Genomic DNA, 27,728 nt, shown 5'->3' on the forward strand with positions numbered 1-27,728 from the left:
TCCGTCCATGGGTGTATTGCCCCCAGAGATGAAACTTACACCCCCAGATGGGAAACCTAGATGGTCTCCAAACTTGTCTCCTTCACCTGGGGTGCAATGTTCACGTAGTTCCCCCACATGCAGAATGGAAGTGGCATGGTCTTTTCATTTATTTATTTCAGCACTTATATTATGTAAAGCACCCCCAGCAGTTCACACCATCATAGTCTCTGCACTTAGGACTGTTACCACTTCACGTCACTTTCTGATCCATCTGTACAATTCAGGTAGCAAGTTCACACAGGGATAAAGCAGATGGGTGATTGCTTCAAGTCTGTTTAGAGCTGTCCCATTTTAATCTTCAATTTCCCCCCTGATAGTTAATGCCCATCTGCTATCAACATTCCCAGCAAAGCTTTACATTGAGTTTAACACATTGATACCACATTTAGTCCATCCATCTAATATTTTCTGTAGAGCAGGGATGGGGGAACCTTTGTCATTCCCTTATAGATCCTTCAAAAAGCCAGGTAGGTAGTGTTGCATGTCTGCTGCAACAACAACAAAATCAAGAGCCTTGTGGTATCTTTAAAGTCTGGATCATTTTTTATGGCAGATGCTTTTGTGGGCTAGAGTTGCCTTCATCAGATGCATAAAGTGCTGTCCTCTGTATAAACACATACATATGACAGAGGTATATGGGAGAATGTAAACAGCAGGGTCAAATGGCAATGAAATTCATTCTGTAACAATTCTACATGGAGCCTGCCAGCAAAAAAGACCTGAATTTCAAGTGAGCAAACCTAACCAGCAGTCAGATAGTAACCTTATAGAGTTACTTCTTAATAGAGTTACTTCTGCAGAAGCTTGCCTGAGTCATAGGCCACACACAAGTCACAGGAATGGCATGGTCACCTAAGTAGTCAGATAGAAAAACACACCGAGTCCACAGAGAATTACAGGACTGTTCTTCCCCCCAAAAAAGTATAGCCACAAAGTCAAACAATGTAAGAGGCAACAATAGCCAATGCCCTTTTAACTAGGTAGAGCACGAACGAATTATTTTATTCACTCAATGAGTCAATTCCCTGTTCCATGTCCCTGCACCTTGTACTGTGAAAATGGAAGACCCTCTGCTGCCTGAAAACCATCTCAGTTTCAGAGCTAGCTTCCATCCTCCTCCTGCATAGCCCGCCGAGAAAGAGCCTGCGTTCTTTAATTCCAGAAATGCCCATTATAGAGAGAGTGAGCAGGTGCAGGCATACAACGTGACAGAAGCTCAGAACATCTGAAATTTGCCTCGAGACCGATGCAAATTTTAGAGGAGGACGAGGGGAAGAACTCCACGCAGGACTCGCGGGAGAAAACAAAAGTACTTGTTACCAGTGGAGATAGTTGCCGCGGCAGGGACACTGGATGCCGCGGTAATAAATAAAGCTACAGCTGCTCAAGTCTCTGCCGTCCTTATAGTACATGGTTTTGTCCAAGGAAAACGGGCCAATGGTGACGCTGCTTTTGGTGATCCTCATCCTTCGGTCTGTTTTCATGCATCTGGCTATTCTGAAGAGCTTGGCTATTCTCATCAGAAGGCCGGATTCCTGCCAGTTCAGATTTTGGCTTTGGTGTTGGAAGAAGATGTGGCGGACTCCGGGAGGGAAGTTGTGAAATGTGTGCGAAACCTGAATGTTGGGGGGAGAGAGGGGGGTGATGGCAGAGTTACTTGGGTTTAGGACAGATTAGCCACTTGGGCAGGGGAAGAAGGCACTTACCCCCCCCCCAATACGCAAGGAACCATTTACCACTGGATGCACCCATGGGCCACAGCCAACCCCACTCTTCGAACTGAGCTGACTTTACCTCGCGCCATTCCTCATCTTCTGAATAGCACGTGTACCGGCCTTTGGAACAATATTCTCTGATCACAGTGAAGTCTGCAGACAAGAGCTTTACAGAGAGCTGGTAGCGGCGGCCGAGAACACCATAGAACCTATTTATTTTAGGGGCAGAGCAGACCAAGGAAAAAGAACACCAAGAGTTAGATTCGCTGCACCTCCATGCTGGGATATCCACTTCACATGCAGAAGGTCCCAGGTTCATCTCCAGGCATGTCCCCTGTCTGAAACCCTGGAGAGCTGCTGCCAGTCAGTGTAGCTCATGCTGAGCTAGATGACCAGTGTCCTGACTCAGTGTAAGACAGCTTCCTATGTAAGCATCTCCCTGGCCCCAGGATGGAGAGGGGAAGAGTGAAGACCATCACATTGCTGAGCTTGTTCTGTCAGGAGCCTTCTGGCAGAGAACTGGCTCACGAGGTATTAAAAATGAAAAATCAATGAAGCCCCAATCGGCACTTCTGCTATCAAAGTTGAACTGGGTACCACTCGAAATTGCCAAGGTGAGTTACGTTCCACAGAGAGCCAGGGATACAGCAACATCCCCTTCTCCTCCTTCATGAAGGCACAATGGTGGCCTTCACGCATATCGCTACACAGCAGAGAAGTGGTGTGTTTGTGTGACCTAATAACCACCTCAGTAGTACCTCGGGTCAAGTACTTAATTCGTTCCGGGGGTCCGTTCTTAACCTGAAACTGTTCTTAACCTGAAGCACCTCTTTAGATAATGGGGTCTCCTGCTGCCGCCGTGCCGCCGGAGCAAGATTTCTGTTCTTATCCTGAAGCAAAGTTCTTAACGTGACGCACTATTTCTGGGTTAGCGGAGTCTGTAACCTGAAGCGTCTGTAACCTGAAGCATATGTAACCCGAGGTACCACTGTACTGAAGTTCACTAGCACAAATATGTCATTTTGGCTGCCACCAGGCCCTTCCTTTCCCTTATCAACGTGTGTAGCTTTTTCTGAATGGCTACTACTTGGACATCTCCTTTAGGACAGGGAATCTGTGGCCCTCCAAGTGTTGCTAGAAGCCAACTCCCATCACTCCTTGCAGTTGGCCGTGATGGGAGCTGGGAGTTCAACAACATCAGGACGGCCAGAGGTTCCCCATCCCTTTGCCTTACAGTCAGCAAAGGGGCCCGGGAACGAGCCTTTGCTCCTTCAGATGTGCACAGGATACAGCTTCCGATACCACAGGCTGCTTCCTTGTAAAGTCAGCACACCCAAACATTCCCCGCCGTAGTGTTTCATTTCATTTCTGCTAGGTCAGAGAAGTGAGAGAAAACGGCATATCCCTTTTTGTGAAAAACTCAACTGAATCCCCATGCCTTGATGAGTGAGAGAAGACAGCATGTCCCCACCCACCTGTGGCTAGGATGCCTTGGCATAAAATCACAGAATTGTAGAGTTGGAAGGGACCATGAGAGTCACTGGGAGCCAGTGTGGTGTAGTGGTTCAGAGCGGTGGACTCGTAATCTGGTGAACTGGGTTTGATTCCCCACTCCTCCACATGCAGCTGCTGGGTGACCTTGGGCTAGTCACACTTCTCTGAAGTCTCTCAGCCTCACTCACCTCACAGAGTGTTTGTTGTGGGGGAGGAAGGGAAAGGAGATTGTGAGCCACTTTGAGACTCCTTAGGGTAGTAATAAAGCGGGATATCAAATCCAAACCCCTCCTCCTCCTCCTCATGTAGTCTATGTAGGAATCCTTTCGTCCAGCGTAGTGCATGACCCTGGGATTAGGAGTCTCATGGTTAGGAGTGCCACTGTATTCTGCTCTGGTCAGACCTCACCTGGGGTACTGTGTCCAGTTCTGGGCACCACAGTTCAAGAAGGACACTGACAAACTGGAACGTGTCCAGAGGAGGGCAACCAAAATGGTCAAAGGCCTGGAAACGATGCCTTATGAGGAACAGCTAAGGGAGCTGGGCATGTTTAGCCTGGAGAAGAGGAGGTTAAGGGGTGATATGATAGCCATGTTCAAATATATAAAAGGATGTCATATAGAGGAGGGAGAAAGGTTGTTTTCTGCTGCTCCAGAGAAGCGGACACGGAGCAATGGATCCAAACTACAAGAAAGAAGTTTCCACCTAAACATTAGGAAGAACTTCCTGACAGTAAGAGCTGTTCGATAGTGGAATTTGCTGCCAAGGAGTGTGGTGGAGTCTCCTTCTTTGGAGGTCTTTAAGCAGAGGCTTGACAACCATATGTCAGGAGTGCTCTGATGGTGTTTCCTGCTTGGCAGGGGGTTGGACTCGATGGCCCTTGTGGTCTATTCCAACTCTATGATTCTATGGCCTACCAACCTCTAGCCAGACTCACTATTCTGTGCCCAAACCACTGGCCACTTCTGGATTTGTCCATGGTCCACCAAAACCTGTTCCTCTGTCTGCAACCCACTGGCCCCTCCTGTTGTGTGGAACTCATAGATACCTTAGAACTCTGTCTCACTGTGTACCTCCTGGTCTGATCCCACCCCCAGCCAGGACAGGTTGCTCAGTCACTCACCAATCCTTCACCACAATCGTGGGCCTGCCCTCATCCATCAGCTCGTCCCAGTAGCCTTCATCCTTCAAAGTGATGAGCTGAGACTTGACACAGAGCCTGAGGCACAAAACGGGAAAACCATCAAAAACCACCCTGAGAGTTTGGACAACGCTGCTTTCAATACATGCTTCGCACATCTATTGGGTTGGCTGTTGCAGGAAGCAGAATGTCAGATGATAGTCACATTCACACCATTAAAAACACTCTGATGCCACTTTAGCCAGTCATGGCTTCTTCCCCCAAAGAATTCTGGGAGATGTAGTTTGTTAAAGGTGCTGAGAGTTGTTACCAGACCCCTGTTCCCCTCACAGAACTACCATGCCCAGAGCTCCCTGGGGAAAGAGGGGTTGACTGTTAAGCCACTCTGGGAATTGTAGCTCTGTTTGGGGAATAGGGGTCTCCTCACAACTATCAGCTCCCTTAAACTACAGCTCCCAGAATTCTTTGGGGGAAGCCATGACTTACTGAAGTGACATCAGAGTGTAATGTGTGAATGCGGCTTATATGGGGCTTTACCCTAATCCTGCAAGGTTCCTACCGTTGTAAGATTTAAAGAGGGAATGGACAACTTTGGGGCTTAAAGTTATTGCTTGACACCCCCCCCCCCCAACTCCCATCATTCCTGACCACTGGGCATGCTGGCTGGGGCAGAGGGGAAATGGAGCCCAACAACATCTGAGGGGTTCCCCACAAAAAATAAAAACCCTAGCATAGAGTTATCCCCTTCTGTGATTACAGTGGTACCTTGGTTCCCAAACATAATCTGTTCCGGAAGTCTGTTCCAAAACCAAAGCTTTCTAAAACCAAGGCATGCTTTCACATAGATAGTAATGCAAAATGGATTAATCTGTTCCAAACTTTTAAAAACAACTCCTAAAACAGCAATTTATCATGAATTTTACTATCAAAAAGACCACTGTTCCATAAAATGAAAGTATCAATGTACTGTACTATAAAATAAATAAGACAGTATTGTAGATGATAGAAAAACTAAAAAAAAAAAAAAAAAACCTTACGTGCACTGATGATAGTCATTGTTTGGATGGGGGGCTTTTATCCATTTCTGCAGTCACACAATCAGTCAGTAGCTGAACTGGGTTCCACACAATCACAAAAATGAAGTCATAAGCCACAGCCACAAGTCAGTCCCATAAAACGAAGAACAAGTCGCAGTCAAAAAACCAAAAAAGCCACACAAACGAAAGAGCAAAAAATAGCAAAAACAAAAGCTCCGAATATCACCTCTGTGTTGCATTGGTGCTCGGAACTCAACAGCCAGCAGACTCAACAGGAAGCCTCTGATTAGCAGCGGGGGACTCAATTTACAAATGGAACACACTCAACAGGAAGCAGAACATGTTCCTCTTCCAAGGTAACGTTCACAAACCAGAACACCTACTTCTCGGCTTGCAGCGTTCTATTTCCAAGTTGTTCATAAACTAAGCTGTTCTAAAACCAAGGTACCACTGTATTGTATTTGAAGAGGAGGTACTATCTCCTGGATAGCCCAGTTGGTTAGAGTGTGGTAACACAAAGGTTGAAGCCAATCTAAGTTAGTAATGAGCATTCATTTCAGTGGGTCAGCTGCATATTCCTGCATTGCAGGGGGGTTGGACTAGATGATCCTCAGGGTGCCTTCCAACTCTTATGATTCTATGATCTACATGCATGAATTATGGCTCAGCCACTGCTGTGATCCTCACCGACCGTAGGCAGCGAAGCATTTGTTAACCTCTTGATAAGGGATGGCGTCATCTTTCACATAGAAATGCCTCTGAAGGAAATCCCACTTCTGGAGTTTTGAGGAATCCGCTTCTGACATTTCTTTAGTTTTCCACTGGCCCCTTGGAGATGTTTGGGTTTCCCAGAAGTCCAAGCCCTCTGGGAGAAAAAAATGAGAACGTAAGAGCAATAAGATGGGCCAATGGCCCATCTAGTCCAATATCCTGTTCTCGCCACAATCCCATAGTCTCCTTAGACTGGACTTAACCATCCAGGGGTCTTTACCTTTACCTTTACCTTTAAGAGAGATGTGGAGCTCTACAGTTGCCCCAGGTCTGGGGTTTCTGCCCACTGCTATGTATATTTGCTAACTTTGTGTCCTTTTAAATTGCCCTTTTTCTGTCTCCATTCAAATCCACTCAAATGTGTCTGTATCTGAATATTTGGGGGGAAATGGGAACTTATAGCTGCATTCTCTCTACTGCCTGTTCATAAGATTTTACTTATCTCCAATCCTGCTACCAGCCTAAACTCCCCCCCCAACCATATCTTTGTTGTTGTTTAGTCGTTTAGTCGTGTCCGACACTTCGTGACCCCATGGACCAGAGCACGCCAGGCACTCCTGTCTTCCACTGCCTCCCGCAGTTTAGTCAAACTAATGCTGGTAGCTTCAAGAACACTGTCCAACCATCTCGTCCTCTGTCGTCCCCTTCTCCTGATCTTTCCCAACATCAGAGTCTTTTCCAGGGAGTCTTCTCTTCTCATGAGGTGGCCAAAGTATTGGAGCCTCAGCTTCACGATCTTATCCTTCCAGTGAGCACTCAGGGCTGATTTCCTTAAGAATGGATAGGTTTGATCTTCTTGCAGTCCATGGGACTCTCAAGAGTCTCCTCCAGCACCATAATTTAAAAGCATCAATTCTTCGGCGATCAGCCTTCTTTATGGTCCAGCTCTCACTTCCATACATCACTACTGGGAAAACCATAGCTTTTACTATACGGGCCTTTGTTGGCAAGGTGATGTCTCTACTTTTTAAGATGCTGTCTAGGGTTGTCATTGCTTTTCTCCCAAGAAGCAGGCGTCTTTTAATTTCATGGCTGCTGTCACCATGAGAGATTTCACTTTCTGCCCAAGAAAGTGAAATCTCTCACTGCCTCCATTTCTTCCCCTTCTATTTGCCAGGAGGTGATGGGCCCCCTTGGCCATTATCTAGAAACCCCAAAATTTCTCATTCAGAAATATAATGCGGTCCAGCTAACCTTTTTTTGAACACAGACATTTCAATATTCCACTATGTAAAAATAACAACTGTGGACATAGAAGACTATTGTGCAGAAGAAACAAGTTATCTTGTCTAAAGGTAAAAGGTAAAAGACCCCTGGACAGTTAAGTCCAGTCAAAGGCAACTATGGGGTGTGATGCTCATCTCGCTTCAGGCCAAGGGAGCCGGCGTTTGTCCACAAACAGCTTTCCAGATCTTGGGGCCAGCCTGACTAAACTGCTTCTGGTGCAACAGGACACTGTGACAGAAACCAGAACGCAGTAAGTGTTTACCTTCCCACAGCAGTATCTACTTATCTACTTGCACTGGCATGCTTTCAAACTGCTAGGTTGGCAGGAGCTGGGACAGAGCAATGGGAGTTTACCCCATCGCAGGGATTCAAACCACTGACCTTCTGATCAGCAAGCCCAAGAGGCTCAGTGGTTAGCGCCACCCGCATACTAGTCCACTGCTGACTGGTGCCCACTGGGACTGATAGGGTGGAAGGCAGGGAGCCCAACAGTAGGTGGCGCTAGACCCAATGGCAGGCAGAGCCAACTGATTCCAGCTTTGTCCCCATCCCCCACCTTGTTGAATTCTACACGGATTAAGGTGGAGGAAACTAACAGGCAGTGCTACCCCATGGACTGGGCGCAAGTAAGAAGGCAGGACAAGCGAGGGCTACCTGAGGGCAGACTGAGACTGGGGGTCCACCCTAATGGACCAGACTCCAGTGGTCTTAGATGCCTCCTTTCCACAGACAAGGAGGTTATCTGATGGAGGGGAGAATCCAAACATGTGGTCTCCCACCAACCAGCAGGCCGGGTTTAGGCAAGCTTTGGCCTTCCAGACATTGAAGAACCACTGGCATGTTTGTTGAGGCTGGTGGGAGTTGTAGTTCAGCAACATCTGCAGGGTCAAAGCTTTCCCAATACCAGATTCTTTGAGAAAGACATTTCAGAAAAAAAGAAAGAAAAGGCCAAAAGGGTCACACCTTCTCCACAAGGATTCTTGATCAAGTTCCTCTCCAGGTGAGAAAAAACATAGAACTCTTTGGTCTTCTTCAAGTTCTCATTTTTATGGCGGTATTTGCTCCTCCAGAAGATGGGCAAGTCCACCAGGTCTCTCCACCGGGAGCAGACCAGCCGGCAGCTGAGAATCAGCTCGTTCATAGGAATCAGCGACAAGATGTCCAGCATGACGTGGTCTGGCAAGTTGCCAATGTTCGTCATCTCCCTTCAAGGGCCTGCGAAGAAGAAAAACAAAACAGAACCATAAAAGGGAAGAGGGTCACATGAAGTCCATTTGCAGGAAGCAGATGCCGATCTCATGAGCATCCTTGACGTGGAAGCTGTCTCCAAGCGTCAGAGGCCTTCAGAAGCAAAAGGAGAAGAGCAGGTGCAGGTGGTCCCCGGTTCAGACTGCATAGGTGGGCCATAGATCTGTGTGGTGAATCTTCTGCAGCATGAGGGCCACATTCCTTTCTAGGGAGTCTCCCGGGGGCCAATGGTGGGTGGGGCCAGAAGCAAAATAGGGCAGAGCAGCAAATATTAATTTGGAACTTTTTGTACAGCAGAGGAGCTCACACACTTCTTTGTCCTCCATCCAGGCAAGCCAGATGCAGGATCTGAGTTCAAGGACACATTCAGGCCAGGCCAAAACTCTTAAGGAAGGTATGAAATAAGGCTGGTGATGGGCAAAGCCTGGGGAGAGAGGATTTGCCTGCAGGTCCCCCATCCCTATCCCTCTCTGCTTCTTATAGGAGCACAGGAAACTGCCTTATACAGAATCAGGCCAGCTGGTCCATCTGGCTCAGTATTGTCTACACTGTCCGGCAGCAGCTCTCCAGTGCTTCAGGCAGGGGACAGTCCCAACCCAACCTGGAGATGCTGGAAACTGAACCTAGCACTTTCTGTACACTCTACTACTGTGGTCTTTTCCCTAAAAACAAAGTAAGATTCTAGTCCTCATGGTTCCAAATTATGGCTACATTAAATAGGAATTATACTGAGTCAGAACAGTGGCCCACCTGGCTTAGTATTGTCTACACTGACTGGCAAGATTTCGGGCAGAAGTCTCCCAATTGTAACTGGAGATGCTGGGGACTTCTGTATGCAAGGCAGATCTCTGAGCTACAGCCCTTTGCGATGGGGAGGTTTAAGGTGAGACAAGAACGGCCTTTCTGGATCAGACCACAAAGGGCCATCTTATGCAGCATCCTGTGACCCTTCGGGGGGGGGGGGGCAGGCAAACCAGGTCCCCTCCAGGAAGCCCACAACAGGGCATGATGCCAGCAGCCCCCACTCCACTCCCTGAGTAGTATTCTCAGATTCCGAAATCCAGAGGTTGCATATGCCAGGGGCATAAAAGTAAATTCTGTGCAAACCCTAATAAGCATAATACATTACTGGGTAGCTCAATTGGTTAGAAGTGTGGCACTGATAAGGCCAAGGTCACAGGTTCGATCCCCATGTGGGACAGCTTTATTCCTGCATTGCAGGGGTTGGACTAGAGAGGGTCCTCGGAACTCTAAGATTCTATGAGCAAGACGATTCTCCAGTTTCAGTTCCTGCTCTCATTGACCTGAGGCCATGAGCATGTTGGAAGAGTGCCACTCTGCACATGTTCAGGGGCATCCTCTTTCACCACCCTCTGCTACCGAACAGCTCCCGAGCCTTCTCGGGACCACTGCCCAACTAACTCCCTTTTTGCTGATCCTACCCAAGACTTTGGTGGGACGCGGGTGGCGCTGTGGGTTAAACCACAGAGCCTAGGACTTGCCGATCAGAAGGTTGCCGGTTCGAATCCCTACGACGGGGTGAGCTTCCATTGCTCGGTCCCTGCTCCTGCCAACCTAGCAGTTCGAAAGCACGTCAAAGTGCAAGTAGATAAATAGGTACCACTCTGGCGGGAAGGTAAACGGCGTTTCCGTGCGCTGCTCTGGTTCGCCAGAAGCGGCTTAGTCATGCTGGCCACATGACCCGGAAGCTGTACACCGGCTCCCTCGGGCAATAAAGCAAGATGAGTGCCGCAACCCCAGAGTCGGCCACGACTGGACCCAATGGTCAGGGGTCTCTTTACCTTTTACCTTTACCCAAGACTTAAGACGTCCCCCCACCCCAGCCAGGCGCGCCTTACCCTCAAAGGACCGCCTTTGGGGGCGTTTACCTGGGCTAGGAAGCGAGCAGGATCCAGCTGGGAAAGATGAGCAGTCTCTGCCCCGCTCGGCTTCCAGCTTCCGAAGGCAGGCAGGCAGGACAAGTGGGAAGAAGAACCAGGAGCCGTTCCCCCTTCACCCCGCTGCTGCTTTGCCTCCTCCGGGGAGGGGAGGGGCGGACTACGCAGGCGGCGCCTCCCCCTCCGTGGGCGGTCCGGAGATGGGAATCCCGGGCAAGGCGATGACGCGCGTCTGTCTCCTGCTTGCAGCGACGGTCGTGCCGTCCAACGCGCGAGTTGTGACGTTAACTAGGAAGTTAAATCCCAGGACGGACTTCGGGTCTTAGCCTCGTGTCAGAAGAGCACAGCTTCTGAATCATCTTCTTGCTCTCTTTTTTTAAATGTATTTTTATTACAGATTTTCTTGGTTTTCAAAAGTATGTGCAATGTCTCTCTCTCCTTTTTTTTCAAGTAACATTTTTAACAGATCAGTTTTGTTTGTTGAGACATTAGAAAGAAAAGGGAGAGAGGTGGACATCTTCTTTCTTTTATGTTTTAAATTACGAAAGGGGGGGTTTCATAGGTTCTCAAGGAATGTGGCGCGGGGAGGAGGATGACAAGTGGGGCGGGAAGATCCAAGCACAAATCAAAGAAACATTTGGACACTTCTGCCAACCCAGTGCCGGATTTACGTATAAGCTAAACAAGCTATAACTTAGGGCCCCACTCTCTTGGGCGCCCAAAATTTTTTAAAGGGGTGTGGGACTGGATGTACATTTCCAAAATATAAGATAAACAAAAAATGGCTTTAGATACCTGTTAGGTCCATAAATTACCATATATTCAACACAAAAAACCAGTGACAATTTGTTGTTGACAAAGGACAGCTGGACATATAAAGGGTCCCATTACCTTCAGTAGCTTAGGGCCTCATCAAGTCCGGAAAGATGGCATCGGTTCAGAAAGCAGAAAAAAGAAACAGCCATGGTGCATCTGCAGCAGCACAACCAGGTGCTGACCTTGAAAGCCCTAAACGGCCTCGGCCCAGTATACCTGAAGGAGCATCTCCACCCCCATTGTTCAGCACGGACACTGAGGTCCAGCGCTGAGGGCCTTCTGGCGGTTCCCTCACTGCGAGATGTGAGGTTACAGGGAACCAGGCAGAGGGCCTTCTGGGTGGTGGCGCCCAACCCTCCCACCAGATGTCAAGGAAATAAACAACTATCTGACTTTGAGAAGACATCTGAAAGCAGCCCTGTTTAGAGAAGTTTTTAATGTTTGATGTTTTGTTCTGTTTAATATTCTGTTGGGAGCCACCCAGAGTGGCTGAAGAAATCCAGCCAGATGGGCGGGGTATGTATGTATGTATGTATGAATGAATGAATGAATGAATGAATAAATAATCAACATTTATTTATTTATTTATTTATTTATTTATTTATTTATTTATTATTCCTTCACCTGCCCTCATTTGGCATTGGTCTCTGCAGCCACAGGATAAGCTGCAACCTCCCAACAGTTTGCCTTCACTCCCAAAAGCGCAGACGTTTCCGAGGCAGACGGATGCCAACAACATTCCCCTGTTGCCTTCCCTTCCTGTATTGTAATGTCTATTTATTGAATTTGATATCCCACCTTTTCCCCCAAGGAGTTCCAGGTGCCTTGCATGGTTCTCCCCCTCCTCATTTAATCCCCATTAAGAACCCTGCAAGGTAGGTTAGGCCAGGAGGCCATGACTGGCCCCAAATCACCCAGTGAGCCTCATGGCCAAGTGGGGGGGGGCAGGATTTGAACCCGGCATCTCCCAAGGTCCTAGTCCGACACTCTGACCATTTCGCCACATTTCAATATATATTTTGATATGTGTCCTACCTCAAGAAGCGGGAGGCCGTACAGACGTATGGCAACAGCAACAGATCACAAAAATAATTTAAAATGCATTTATTCTGCGGTACCAAAAAAAATACCTTGTAAAAGTCTCACCCTCACAAGAACAAGTAAAGAAACAATTGGCCCAGCCAAAGAAGGGGTGTGCTTTGTTTTCTCTCCAGCTTTAAAGGGAATTCAGCAAATCAGTTCCGTTGACCAACAGTGTAAGTAAACTTAAGGGTGATGCTGGTGTTAGTTATGCGCACACCTTTATGGTTACGTTCGTTGACATTTTGGCCTCGGTGTTCAAAGAAGATGTAGCGGACACCAGGAGGGCAGCCAAAGATGGAGTAACAAACCTACAGGATGGGGGGGGGGGAGAGAAATATGGGTGGTGATTTGGGTAAAGTTTCATTTATGCATTATTATTCCTTGCCTGTCCCTTCAACGAAATGTCCCGTAGGGCAGGCTGTTGCAGCATTTATTTCAAAGTACAGTTGTACCTCAGTTTTCAAACATAATCCATTCCGGAAGACCATTCGAGTTCTGAAATGTTCGAAAACAGAGGTGCAAAGGAAAGTCTGCAAATTTAATAAACAAAATTGAGAAAAATAACATACAGTGGTACCTTGGCATGTTCGACTTCCAAGGCGTGTTCGAAAACTGAAGCATTTACTTTCAGGGTTTACGGCGTTCAAAAACCGAAAAGGTTTGTCAACAAGACGTTCAGAAACCAAGGTACCACTGTAATTTTCAAAATAAGATTTGCAAATGCAAAAATAAAATTCGTCTAGAGTACATAATAAGGGACGCGGGTGGCACTGTGGTCTAAACCACTGAGCCTAGGGCTTGCTGATCGGAAGGTCGGCGGTTCGAATCCCCGCGATGGGGTGAGCTCCCGTTGATTGGTCCCAGCTCCTGCCAACCTAGCAGGTCGAAAGCACGTCAAAGTGCAAGTAGATAAATAGGTACCACTCTGGTGGGAAGGTAAACAGTGTTTCCGTGCACTGCTCTGGTTTCACCAGAAGCAGCTTAGTCATGCTGGCCACATGACCCGGAAAAACTGCCTGCGGACAAACGTCAGCTCCCTCAGCCAGTAAAGCGAGATGAGCGCCGCAACCCCAGAATCGTTCATGACTGGACTTAACTGTCAGGGGCCCTTTATTTTTACCTTTAGAGTACATAATAAAAACAGCCATAAATGCAAGAGGAACAAAAAGGCAACAGTAATCTTTTACAAGCTGTGAAAGGAATGAATAGTTATATCGAGACAGTTAGGGATGCACACAACTGTTCCAAAATGGAAGAGCACAGTAGAAATTGTGCAACAGAGGTGAACTCCACAAAGATAGGGGGCAAGGCAGAAATCTCTCTTAGGACCCATTTGCTGCAGACTGCGACTCCTGGGCCCCAACCTTCCGCCTGGGTTATTAATAAAGAAATAAATATAACCAAACAGTGTTATCTTGGTTCCTGCACAGAATGTGTTCCAGAAGTCCGTTTGACTTCCAAACCAAGGTGTGACTTCTGATTGGCGCAGGCGCGCAGAAACAATAGTGGAAGCCGCATTGGATGTTTGGCTTCCGAAAGCGTTAGAAAACCAGAACACTCACTTCCAGGTTTCGAACGTTCGGAAGCCAAAACGTACGAGTACCAAAGCATTCAGGAACCAGAGTACCAAGGCGTTCAGGAACCAAGGTACCACTGTAATAATTTTTTATTATTTATACCCTGCCCATCTGGCTGGGTTTCCCCAGCCACTCTGGGTGGCTTACAGTTAAGTTTTATTTATTTATTCGACTTATATACTCCCCTTCATCTCAAGATCTCAGAGCAGTTCACAAGGTGAAAATACAAGGTGAAACCACAAATAAATAGTCAAAACAAAAACAGCAAAACAGTAACCTCCCTCCCACAAACATATTTAAAAGGATGTAGAATATTAATCAGCATAAGGCCTAGTTGAAGAGAAACGTTTTCATCTGGCACCTAAAGATATATAATGAGGGCACCGGGTGAACCTCCCTGGGGAGAGCATTCCACAAACGAGGAGCCACTGCAGAAAAGGCCCTGGCTCTTGGGTTGCCACTTTCTGAAAGGGGTACACGAAGGTGGGTCTCAGATGGTGATTGCAGGGTCTGGGTCAGTTTATATGGGGAGGGGCAGTCCTTGAGGTATTACGGTCCTGAGCCATTTAATACTTTATAGGTCAAAACCAGCACTTTTGAATTAATTGGGTCCAGAAACTAAATGGAAGCTGGTGCAGTCGGTGCCAGGTGTAATATGCTCAAACCATCTTGCCTTGGGGAGCAACCTGGCCGCCAAATTCTGCACCAGCTGAAGCTTCCGAACCGTCTTCCTTCTTACCTCTCGCCACCTTCCATGTTTAGATCCATTCATGAACAAGTCTTCAGAACACCGCTCTCTTAGGACCTTGAAGTCTGCTGATAACAGCTGTACCCGCAGCTGGTATTGGGTTCCTTTGGTGCAGTAAAAACTATATTGAGAAACAGAGAATATGCCACACCATAAAAATCGTACTGAATCCTCACTCTCACAAGGAGCTAAAATCTAAGAAGAGCCTGGCTGGTGGATCAGGACAATGGCCCAGCTTAGCCCAGAATTCTCTTCTCTTCCTCTAATAATTGTCAAAGTTGTAACAGATATCATCTTGGCCCCTCTCCTGCCAATCACCGCTGGGCAGTTAGTGGCGGATGACCCTGTGGCTGGTCACTTCAGCTACTAGCCAGAGGCCCCTGCAGGTGCCCACCCCACCCATGTTGTTAGAAGCCATGATGACAGAGTTTTGTTGGCCAGGGTAACTGGCAGGCAGTCACTGTCCACCTTAGGAAAGCAATGTGTATCTTTTAAGGAAGCTGTCACGCCACCAAAGCTGGGCTTAGCATGGTGGTGAAAGCCTGCACAGGTCCAAAAAAGTTGGACCTCTGTTGCAGCCTATTGCCAACTTTGGAACTGTCCGTGGTCCTGAAGTCCAGGTCCTATCAGATCTGCACCATTGTCCTGTCCATTTGCATTTCTTAGTCCAGAAAGTGTTGATCTGATGTGTAGAGATCTTTCCTAATCTAATTAATTCAAGAGGGTTCTGGAAGCTTCTCTATGTGAAAGAAACAAGCAGAAGGTTCGTGATGTTTGGGTTATTACTTCAGAGAAGCTGAGTACAGCTGGTTTAAACTGGTTCTGTTATCTCTTTCAGTCAAGGTCACTCTGACTATAAAAGTAGGGCCAGGAGGAGCCTGGCTTTCACTTTCACTTTCTATCTCTCTTCCTTCGGGTGTGGTGTTCTGTACATAGTATGTTTAGTGTTAAGGTTTAAACTTATTATAAGTTATTATAAGTTTAAGTTAATTCTGCTGCAACTGGATGTCTTATGGACGGTGCCAATCCTGAATGTATTGGGTTTGTGACCATTATGCTCATTTGCCTTCAGTGGCAGTAAAGCTCTGCTGGATGAAATGCAATTGCCTCTGATCTATTTTTGGGAATCCTGCAACATGTTTGAGTTTTTACTCTACTAACTATACAGTGGTACCTCGGGTTACATACGCTTCAGGTTACATACGCTTCAGGTTACAGACTCCGCTAACCCAGAAATAGTGCTTCAGGATGAGAACAGAAATCGTGCTCCGGCGGCGCGGCGGCAGCGGGAGGCCCCATTAGCTAAAGTGGTGCTTCAGATTAAGAACAGTTTCAGGTTAAGAACGGGCCTCTGGAAGGAATTAAGTACTTAACCCAAGGTACCACTGTACATTGGAATCTACTCTGGATCAATATGGAGTAGAATTTCTATGACATGGCCAACCCATTGGCCACTTCTGTTATTTCGATCTACTGGAACCTTTGAGATGTCTTCTTGCCACACAAACTCACCAACAGCCACAATGGCACACACTGCACTCACCAGTCCGTCACCACAACGGTGGGTTTGACCCTGTCTATCAGCTCATCCCAGTAGCCTTCGTCCTTCAAGATGATGAACTGAGACTTGGCGCAGAGCCTAAGTGAAAACCACAAAGTAACACCATCACTATCCTGCCTTTTGCTCCAAGCATTTGGGGACAGGGGAAGTTGGCCGCCAGAAGCGCCTAACCAAATGCAGCCCATTGAAGGAGGCTCATCAACCCACCCGTGGAGATGGCTAGCAAGCCTCACTGCAGAAGGGCACTGGGGCTTGGCCACTTATTAACGTGGTGCTCAGGGAAATTCTGGCCTCTGTTTTGGGGACGTTGGTTGGTTGGTACTGGATCCTGCCTGGTTTAGTGTGCAAGGAGAAAGTTGCAAACCTGAAATCCACTCCCTGTGGCAGGGCTTTGAAAAAGTCCTGTGGAACACACAACCCACAAAGCTGAAAGGAGGCCAGAAAACAGAGATTGTGGGAATGCTCTTCATAGTGGTCTGCTAAGTGGTCCCGGGCCCTAAGGAAGTTAGATTAGCTTCAACCAGAGCCAGGGCCTTTTCAACTCTGGCTCCGGCCTGGTGGAACGCTCTGCCTCATGAGACCAGGGCCCTGCAGGATCTGATTTCTTTTCACAGGGCCTGTAAGACAGAGTTGTTCCGCCTGGCCTTTGGCTTGGAGCCAATTTGATTCCCTCCCCCTCTTTCTTTCTTGAGGCTACATTTTAATATTTTAATGTTTCAATATTTTAATGTTGTATTTTAATTTTGTTTTTAAGTTGTAATCATTCAACTTGTTTTTATTATTGCTTGTTAGCCGCCCTGAGCCCGGCCTTGGCTGGGGAGGGCGGGGTATAAATAAAAATTATTATTATTAATTATTATTATTATTATTATTATTATTGAGTCTGTTAGCCTCCTGAGAGGCAGCATGGTGTTCTGATCAGCATATAAAACATACAAAGCTGCCTTATACCATTGTTCCATCTAGCTCAGCATTACCTACACTGACTGGCAGTGGCTCTCCAGGGTTTCACACAGAAATCTCTCCTGACCCTACCTGGAGATCCTAGGGATTGGACCCAGGACTTTCTGCATTCAGAGCAGGTGAGCTGTGGCCCTTCCTACATTCTGGGCTGAGAAGTTAATACAGTGGTACCTTGGTTCTCAAAAGCCTTGGCACTTGAACAAATTGGCTCCTGAACGCCGCAAACCTGCAAGTAAGTGTTCCGGTCTGCAGGCGCTTTTCAGAAGCCAAATGTTTGACGCAGCTTCCGCTTGAGTGCAGGAAGCACCTTGCAACTGATCAGAAGCCGCGCCTGTTGGGTTTTTTGACTACGTGCTATTCTGTGCAGCTTCACAGAGAGTCAATTAGGAGTTGGCCAAAGGCCAAGAAGACTGAGCAGAGGAGTTATCTGCCTAGAGATATGAAGACTTGGAAACAGCTCTACCATTGGTTGAAGTCTCACACAGGCATTATGATTTATGACCTTACTGACTGGAATGTGTTGGTTGGTCAGTGTGGTGTTCTGAGAGTCATTTGGAGTTTGTTAAGAGAGAGCTAGTTAAGATCCGTGTATCTGTTCATGTATACAGTAACTTGTAAACACTTTATAAGTAATTAAGTTACTAGTAGCAGGTGTACCCGGGTACCACGGGTGGCGCTGTGGGTTAAACCACACGGCCTAGGACTTGCCGATCAGAAGGTCGGCAGTTTGAATCCCCGCGATGGGGTGAGCTCCCGTTCCTCGGTCCCTGCTCCTGCCAACCTAGCAGTTCGAAAGCATGTCAAAGTGCAAGTAGACAAATAGGTACCACTCCAGCGGGAAGGTAAACGGCGTTTCCGTGCGCTGCTCTGGTTCGCCAGAAGCGGCTTAGTCATGTTGGCCACATGACCCGGAAGCTGTACGCCAGCTCCCTTGGCCAATAAAGTGAGATGAGTGCCGCAACCCCAGAGTCGGCCATGACTGGACCTAACGGTCAGGGGTCCCTTTACTTTACCTTTAGCAGCATTTTGTTCCTGCTTCGTCCATTCTGCCTGCAACTGATTGCTTTCTAGAACTCTGCATATGCTCTGCTAAGGTCTGGCTAAGGTCCTGCAACAGGTCAACGTTGCAAAACACCAATAGGTTTCCGAATGGTTTCAGGAGTCGGACGGATTCCCGGAACGGATTAAGTTCGAAAACCAAGGTACCACTGTCCCTGAGGTTTATTTTTTTTTGGGGGGGGGGAATGGTTGTAGTTTCATGCAGGTATGTCTGACCCTATACCAATTTATTGGATATTAAAAAGAACTCAGTAGATTGAAGTTGTTGAGGTAAGTTGTGATTATTATTAATATTATAACAAACTGGTCCAGGATTGAGGAGAGGGTATCTAAAGGCAGGCTTCCATGCCTGCCCAAGATTCGCCGCAGGAAAACAGTGAATCGCTCTCCCCATCTCCAGCTGAATCCCAGATCAAATGGTATTATCCTTACCCATCACAAGCAGCAAAACATTTTTTAACCTGAAGACAGGGCCCATCATCCACAGGGCGGTTCCGCAGAAGAAAGTCCCTCATTCCAAGTCGCAGTGAGGCCTTTTCAGACACTTCCTGAATTTTCCATTGGGCCTCTCCAACAGTCTTGGTTGTCCAATAGTCCAAGCCATCTGTAGGAAAAGGAGACAAGTGAGAGGGAAGGGTTAACAACATAAGAAGAGCCCTGATGGATCAGGCCCAAGGTCCATCTAGTCCAGCATCCTATTCACACAACCTATAAATTACTGGGAAATTTATGAAAGGGCATGTTAAACAAAATAATTTAAAAACTTGTGGGATTGAGTAGTGTAGATATCTCAGGTTGTTAGTAAAATAGTGTACATCATAGGCTACAATCCTAACCCCATTTACCTGGGAGTAAGCCCCACTGAATTCAATAGGACTTGCTTCTGAGTAGATACGGTTTGGACTGCATTTTTAAGTTCACAAGGTCTAATATTTTAAAGTGGGATCCAGAAATGAACTTTAAAATACTCCTGTTTTTTCCAATAGCTAGAACTATCAGCTTTTTGCCAGTTTTAACGCTCAGTTCTGCTTTCCAGGGAAATTGTGAAAACTGGAGTTCTGTAAATATGGCTCTGGGATACTGCCCCAGAAATCTGCAACTCCCAAGGGGCTGGTGTCCATTGGGACTGGGAGGGCAGAAGGGAGAAAGCCCAGAGCCAATGACAAGAGAACAAACCAATTCTAGTTTGCTTGTCTCCATCCCTTTTCCTGTTGAGTTCAACACAGGCATCACTGTGGAGGAGGAGGAAGTTGTCAGAACCAAACCCTGAGATGGTTGGAAAAAGTCAGGCAGGTGGGAACAGAGCCCCTCCTGCCCCCCTGCTATGGACCAGCCTCTCGAGATACAAAACCAAGAAGAGTTTTGTAGGTAGCTCTTCATTTCAGCAGGTTTAAGTGGCTCCCCACTTCAGGAAATTCCTTCCCATTCCCAGTGACACCGCTGTAATTCACAACGGCCTACCTGACACCTGAGAGTCAAACTCTGCATGTAGAAATATGGTACAGCCTCGCTTTGCTTCAGCTATACCACTTCTGAATGTAGGTGAAAAAGCAATGTGTTTGGAAGGTTCCCAATGTAAAATAAATAAATTTACGGACCTAAGTTAGCCATGGCCACATAACAAAAGAGTGTGTTAGGGGGCAGGGAGGAGTTGCTTAGCATCCCTGAGATACTTGGTTTCTTCAGGAAAGGAGAGGGTGTGTGTGTGTGTGTGTGTGTGTGTGTGTGTGTGTGTGTGTAAGAATTCACACATCTAATTTCCTACTCATCTGCATCCAAATGTGGGACAGTTCACAGGAATATAGGAAATTGTATTATACTGAATCAGATCATGGGCCTGCCTAGCTCAGAATTGTCTACCTGGAGATGCCATTGGAAATTGTGCCTGAAGCAGTATCTCCATCCCTGTTGTTCAGCCCGGACACTGAGGTCCAGCGCCGAGGGCCTTCTGGCAGTTCCCTCATTGTGAGATGTGAGGTTACAGGGAACGGGGCAGAGGGCCTTCTCGGTGGTGGCACCTGCCCTGTGGAATGCCCTCCCATCAGATGTCAAGAAAATAAGCAACTACCTGACTTTTAGAAAACACCTGAAGGCAGCCCTGTATAGGGAAGTTTTTAATGTTTGATGTTGTATTGTTTTTAATCTGTTGGGAGCCACCCAGAGTGGCTGGGTAAACCCCGCCGGATGGGTGGGGTATAAATAATAATAATAATTAGTAGTAGTAGTAGTAGTACCTGGGACCTGCTGCACGCAGACCAGATGCCCCAACACTGAATGTTTTTTTAAGGACTATAAGCAGAGGCTTTCGGAAAGGACTGTGCAAATCAGTTCCCTCTCTGCTCAAGGCAGGCTTGTTGGTATTTCTCCTGAATAAGCAGGGACTTGCCTTCTCCAAAGGGGTTCTTGATCAAATTCTTCTCCAGGCGGCCCAAAATGTAGTAGGCCTTTATATCACGTGGCACAACTGGCACACGTTTGTTGCTCTCCTTCCGCCGGAAGAGCCGCTTCCAGAGAACCGGCAAGTCCACCAGGTCCCGCCAGCGGGAGCAGACTGGACGGCAGTTTCGAATCAGGTCGCCCATAGGGACAAGAGACAAGATATCCAACAGGAGGTGATCGGGCAAAACGCAGAGGCTTGCCATCGCCCTTCAAAGAGGTCCACTCCACCTGGAGAGGAGAACTGGGAGAGGGAGGGAGAAAAGCACACAAGAAGGATGTGATCACACTAAATCTTCTAGATAGGAAAGGGCAACCCAAATTATCGAGGGGATGGAACGATTCCCCTATGGAGAAAAATTGAAACATTTGGGACGTACAGTGGTACCTCGGTTTTCGAACGTCTCCGTTGATGAACGTTTCAGTTTTCGAACGCCGAAAACCCGGAAGTAAACACTTCCATTTTTGAACACGCCTCTGCAGGCCGCCCTTTGCGGTTTTCGAATGTTTTGGAACCTGAACGGTCTTCTGGAATGGATTACATTGGAAAACCAAGGTACCATTGTACAGTGGTACCTCGGGTTACATACGCTTCAGGTTACATACGCTTCAGGTTACAGACTCCGCTAACCCAGAAATAGTACCTCGGGTTAAGAACTTTGATTCAGGATGAGAACAGAAATCGTGCTCCGGCGGCATGGCGGCAGCAGGAGGCCCCATTAGCTAAAGTGGTACCTCAGGTTAAGAAGAGTTTCAGGTTAAGAACAGACCTCCAGAACGAATTAAGTTCTTAACCCGAGGTACCACTGTAGTAGTAGTAGTAGTAGTTGCAGTAGTACCTGGGACCTGCTGCACGCCTACCAGATGCTCCAACACTGATTTTTTTTTAAGGACTATAAGCAGAGGCTTTCAGAAAGGACTGTGCAAATCACAAAATGAGATGTTGTGAGCCGCTTTGGGCACAATTTTGTGGGAAAGTGGCATACAAGTAAACAGATAATGTAGATGATGATATATCCCGCCTTTCTCCATAAGCTCAAGGTGGTGCACCCCAGCTCTGCCCCCTCATCATTTAACCCCCCCCCCCAACAATCCTGCGAGGTGCATTTTGCTGAGAGGCAGTGACTAGACCAAGGTCGCACCCAATGAATTTCAAAGCCCAGTGTGACATTTGAACCCAAGTCTTACTCCAACACTCTTAACCGTGATGCCACATCTTGTAGGCTGGACCCATCCTTTAAAATTAAGTGGACAGGTCAGACAACTCTAAATTCCATCCCTGGTCCATTGTGTATAAAATTCCTCAACTCTGCGGCTGCATTTTTAGAAGGATGGGGAACCAACTGCCTTTTATTTTTTCCGATGGGGGTTAAAATAGATTGTGAGGTTGTGGTGTTTGCCCTCTTAGGTGGGTCATAAGGAAAGGGTTAAATGAGTGTGAAGTGATTGGCCAGTGGGAACCCAAGGGGAGGAGTTAGAGTTAGAGCTGGAGTTGTGTAAAAGTCAGTTAGGAGTTGGAGAAGGAAGAGGGAGGATAAGTCTGTGGGTTGGTCTAGTTGTGATGTGAGAGTGAGTGAAAGTGTTAGGAGGATTCAGATAGACAGTTGGGATAATCAGTTAGATGTTATTAGGAAGGTATAGGTCAGTATAGAAACTAAGGATAAGAAACTGACAAGAAAAATTATCTGAAACCATAACCTTGTTAATGCTTATAAAATAAACTTGATTATTTGTTTCAATGTTAACAACTGTCCGGACTCTGTGTGTACCCGCGAGAAACAGGTTGGTGGCAGCGGGGAAGTGATCATAGTGGTGGCACAGGGATCAATAGACCATCAAACGTCCGGGGACCCTGTGTGATCGCCACAGAGGTATATAGAATTCATTGAGGCAGGGTGGGGGTAAAGAGTAACTTTCTCCCATTATTCACACTACACAGGAGTTTTTGGGGGGGTGAGTGGGGGCACACTGGCAACAGGGATGGAGCTGGTCCATGCCACCAGCTCTCTTAACATGCACCAAGGCACCCTGAACCACCAAGAGGGAGAGGGTTTTGCAAAACCACTCATTCCACAGGGTTGTAGCCGGCTAAATTATTCTCAGGAATAGGCCCATAGCAATGAATGAACCTGCTAGTTATGTCCATTAACTCCACTGAGTCTACTCTGAGTTGGAAACTAGCCAGAGAGACTTAAAGATGCTTAACTGCTCAATTCACTCATTCTTTGGGTCCTGCCCAGTTGCAGGAATTTATGTATAGGTTGGGGGGGGTTGCCCCTCCAGCAGATATCATGCACATGCAGCCCACTACCAAAATCAGCACAATCATTTTTGTGACTTTTGTGATTTGTCCCCACAAAACACTTCATCACAGTTTCTTCCTATCTATTCAAAGGGCCTTTGCTGCATGATACCAAATAACAATTCACTGATAAATTTATCTGTGTACTGGCTCACAGGGAAAACATCAGAAATTCATATAGACATGTGAGCTCAGCTATTCGGCTGCCCCTCTGCCTGAGTGATAATTCCTGGCATCCTGATACCTGAGTGCCAGACAGGTAGCCATTCCAGAAATAAACCCAGATGAAGACAAAAGGGAGGGATTAACTTGGCTGGGAAACAGGGAAATGTAAGTATCTCTTTTGTTACACTTGATGGGTGTTTGATGGAGGGCAATGAGAACCATGGGGCAGGGTCCAGGATGCTCAGATTACTGCCACCAGACCTCCCCTTTCATGATGTAACCATGATGTATTAGTGATGTAGTTTGGGCGGGGTGTAACATGGGGATTAGCAGCTAATAAAAGTTTGGGGTCTTCTTTTGTTCTGGGCTTCCATCTTGTTCCACCTTGTGGCAGGTGGGAGTCCTGTCGTGACAGTCTTCAATAAGGACCAAGCCTACTGGCTGCTGTTTTGCTCTGGTATTCTTGGCTGGTGTCCTTGTTTTTTGTCCAAGGGAGCCCTAAGATTTCTCCGTTAACAGCCCAAAGCTAAGAGGCTCCTCGTTTGCCTAAAAACCTCTAGGGGCAGTGTGGTGCGATGGTTAGAGTGTCGGACTAGGGCCTTGAGAAACCAGGGTTCAAATATCTCACTTGGCCATGAAGCTCACTGGGTGACTCACTACCTCTCAGCCAAACCTACCTCACAGGGTTGTTGTAGAGATTCAGTGAGGAGGGGGCAGAGCCATGTACAACACCTTGACCTCCTTGGAGAAAAAGGAGGCAATAAATAAAGGCAAGAAAACAAAATAAATAATACTGACTTGGGAAGGGTGCAGGAAACAAATAGTGTAGGCTCCAAATTGAAGTCGAGTCTCTGCCCCGCTGAGCAACCAGCAGGAAGGGGAGGAGCAAGATGAAAGCTGGGCGTGTCTCCCTTCTCCTCCCATACCCCCTCCCTTTATAGAAATCATGGGCAAGGCTCATTTGCATACGATTTAGAGGGCCTTACGCACAGCTGCTGCGGCTTTGCTCTTTATCCTCTTAATCATTTTCTAGGGGGTATTCTGGGTTTGCTTACCCAAGAGTAACTCAGACTGAAATCGTCGGGGCTTACTTGTGAGTAGTATGCAATGGGCTGTCTATGGTGCAAGTCCTACTCAGAGTAGGCCCGTTGACATTCGTGGACACGAGTAACTTGGGTTAAATAATTTCGGTGGATCGACTCTGAGAAGGACTGTGTTGGCTCCAGCACAACTGCATGTTTGTTTAGTCATTTAGTTGTGTCTAACTCTTCGTGAGCCCATGGACCAGAGCACACCAGGCACTCCTGCCTTTCACTGCCTCCCGCAGTTTGGTCAAACTCATGCTGGTAGCCTCAAGAACACTATCCAATCATCTCGTCCTCTGTCGTCCCCTTCTCCTTGTGCCCTCCATCTTTCCCAACATCAGAGTCTTTTCCAGGGAGTCTTCTCTTCTCATGAGGTGGCCAAAGTATTGGAGCCTCAGCTTCAGGATCTGTCCTTCCAGTGAGCACTCAGGGCTGATTTCCTTCAGAATGGAGAGGTTTGATCTTCTTGCAGTCCATGGGACTCTCAAGAGTCTCCTCCAGCACCATAATTCAAAAGCATCAATTCTTCGGCGATCAGCCTTCTTTATGGTCCAGCTCTCACTTCCATACATCACTACTGGGAAAACCATAGCTTTAACTATACAGACCTTTGTTGGCAAGGTGATGTCTCTGCTTTTTAAGATGCTGTCTAGGTTTGTCATTGCTTTCCTCCCAAGAAGCAGGCATCTTTTAATTTCGTGACTGTTGTCACCATCTACACTGCTTCCATTTCTTCCCCTTCTATTTGCCAGGAGGTGATGGGACCAGCTGCATAGCACTGCACATTTCAAGTTCCCCATTGCAAGCTTTCAAATGATTTCTTGTGCTGAGCTGCCTTCCGTTTACTCTCAAGTAAGTCTCACGGAAGTCAGTGGGGCTTGCTTCCAAGTAACGGCGCTGCTGGCCCTCTCGTTAACTCTCTTTCCTCCTTTCTCCAAGGATGTTTGATGAAATATATATATAAAAAAATGGGGTCCCTTCAAGGGGTTCAGCTTCTTAAGGAAGACTGGACCTTCGGAGAGAGCATACCTTTTAAGGCTCAAATCGGTGGCGAAATGAACAGAGACCAGACGAGGATATACAAAAGCAAAGCGGCTATAAGCCTGATGTTTATTAAAGCTGTTGCAACAGGGTGTTCCCCCCACACGCAGGAGAGAGGAGATGGACCCAGGACAAAGGTGTGCAAGCCCTTATATAGACTTTGAAATTGCCCACCCTGGAGCTCAAGACCACTTCCAGAAACATCATACATACATCACAGAAGGGCTGGACTACAACAGAAATCTGAGTGCGTTGTTTTTTTCCTCTTGTCTGCTAGGTTGTTTGATTGGATTACCTGGGCATCCTGGCCACTCTTTTGTTACTCAATTCCTGAATCCAGGTCACAGGCTCACAGCCTATGCATATCTTAAATGTGCCCTTAAGACAGGATTCGTGAAAGAGACAATGCGGAGATTTCCCATTTTCTTCGACCTTGCAGAGAAATATTTGAGGTCATTTTGGGAGAGAGAAAATGGTTTCAGGACTTTTCTGTGAGTTTCAGACATGTGGTTTACATATTTGTATGTGTTTGCTTGGTACATTTATGAACATCTATTTTATATATAAAGGGACGCGGGTGGCACTGTGGGTTAAACCACAGAGCCTAGGACTTGCCAATCGGAAGGTCGGCGATTCGAATCCCCACGACAGGGTGAGCTCCCATTGCTTGGTCCCAGCTCCTGCCAACCTACCAGTTCGAAAGCACGTCAAAATGCAAGTAGATAAATAGGTACCGTTCCTGCTGGTTTGCCAGAAGTGGCTTAGTCATGCTGGCCACATGACCCGGAAGCTGTACGCCGGCTCCCTCGGCCAATAAAGCAAGATGAGCGCCGCAACCCCACAGTCGGTCACGACTGGACCTAATGGTCAGGGGTCCCTTTACCTTTACCTTATTTTATATATAAAAGACCTTAAAATTCTTGTAACGTTTGAACAGCCCAAATGCACAAGATGGATCGTGGCAGGCAGGTCGAGGAAACACCCCAGACTATTGCTTTCTATTCTTACCTGCCCAGGCAGCCATCGTTAAGCAGGGGTGGTGGGGTGGTGGGGAGCGCTGAATTCCAGGCTGAAACGAAGGAGGAAAACCACATTTCTGAATAGTAAGGAAATGCATGGAGCGACCAATGGGGACAGCGACCCCTGGAGGCAGAGAGCGGGCATCGCTCTACTGTCGCATCTCTGTGCGCCTCATCCTAGATACAACAGGATCCGTGAACTGCTCCCCTCTAGTGGTTGTTGGACGCCAGTGCGACCAATGATCAAGGATTGTTTTACACCATGGGTAGGCAAACGAAGGACTGGGGGCCGGATCCGGCCCAAATCGCCCTCTAAATCCGCCCCGCGGAAGGTCTGGGGAATCAGCGTGTTTTTACATGAGTAGAATGTGTGCTTTTATTTTAAATGCATCTCTGGGTTATTTGTGGAGCATAGGAATTCGTTCTTCCCCCCCCAAAAAATATAGTCCGCCCCCCCACAAGGTTTGACGGACAGTGGACCGGCCCCCTGCTTAAAAAGTTTGCTGACCCCTGTTATACACAGCTGACATTTATTGTCACAAGTGCCAAGGATAGCGCTGGGATCCCTATACAATGGTACCTCAGGTTACATACGCTTCAGGTTACAGACTCCGCTAATCCAGAAATAGTGCTTCAGGTTAAGAACTTTGCTTCAGGATGAGAACAGAAATCGTGCTCTGGCGGCGCGGCAGCAGCGGGAGGCCCCATTAGCTAAAGTGGTGCTTCAGGTTAAGAACAGTTTCAGGTTAAGAACGGACCTCTGGAACGAATTAAGTACTTAACCCGAGGTACCACTGTATGACTTTTCTTTTTGACATCTCTCGAGTCAGAGGAACATCTGTCGCCCTCCAGATCCTGCTGGTGTACAACGCCCGTCAGCCCCAACCAGTACAGCCAAAGTCCATGGATGAGATGGGAGCAATCTCTGCAGAGTGCAAGTTCAACATCCTTGCCTTGCAGAGACTTTTCATCTGACTATTGCAAGAGATATTTGCAGAAGAGAGAGCATAAGTGAGGCGACCCAGTCCTGGAGATCTCTCTGCTATGCAGTCTGGCCTATAAGCACTGTAAACTAATAAAGAACATGAATGAATAAGAGTACACTGCATCCTTTTTTGGGGTGGGAAGAGAATTGTCGGCAAATTGCACCCTCCGTGGAAAAGATGATCCCAAGCCTTCTTCCCAGCCTGTTGGTTTTCTTCTGTGGGGGTGTGATTTTCCACGTATGGGAGGTATAGCCCATAAACGTGTGCTTTCCAATAAATGACTCCTAAGTCCCCCCTCCCCTTCTTTCCCCCTC

The 27,728-nt window shown here is 47.3% G+C and overlaps 2 protein-coding genes across 2 annotated transcripts; both read right to left on the bottom strand.

Annotated features, from left to right (window-relative positions):
- Positions 1-312: 312 nt before the first annotated feature.
- LOC114590253 (F-box only protein 44-like) lies at positions 313-10,722 on the bottom strand. Its single transcript, XM_077931400.1, has 6 exons — positions 10,565-10,722; positions 8,391-8,642; positions 6,117-6,294; positions 4,375-4,470; positions 1,837-1,966; positions 313-1,658 (listed from the first exon to the last, which is right to left on the bottom strand). Exons 2-6 carry the CDS (start codon positions 8,626-8,628, stop codon positions 1,359-1,361), a joined length of 942 nt encoding a protein of 313 aa, XP_077787526.1. The 5' UTR covers positions 8,629-8,642; positions 10,565-10,722; the 3' UTR covers positions 313-1,358.
- LOC114602950 (F-box only protein 44-like) lies at positions 8,687-21,054 on the bottom strand. Its single transcript, XM_028741682.2, has 7 exons — positions 20,767-21,054; positions 18,813-18,984; positions 16,341-16,436; positions 14,789-14,918; positions 12,702-12,780; positions 10,738-10,861; positions 8,687-8,768 (listed from the first exon to the last, which is right to left on the bottom strand). The coding sequence occupies exons 1-7, from the start codon at positions 21,020-21,022 to the stop codon at positions 8,687-8,689; spliced, it is 939 nt and encodes a 312-aa protein (XP_028597515.2). The 5' UTR covers positions 21,023-21,054.
- Between the last annotated feature and the right edge of the window lie 6,674 nt (positions 21,055-27,728).

The sequence above is a fragment of the Podarcis muralis genome, chromosome 7, assembly GCF_964188315.1.
Source record: "Podarcis muralis chromosome 7, rPodMur119.hap1.1, whole genome shotgun sequence".
Classification (NCBI taxonomy): domain Eukaryota; kingdom Metazoa; phylum Chordata; class Lepidosauria; order Squamata; family Lacertidae; genus Podarcis; species Podarcis muralis.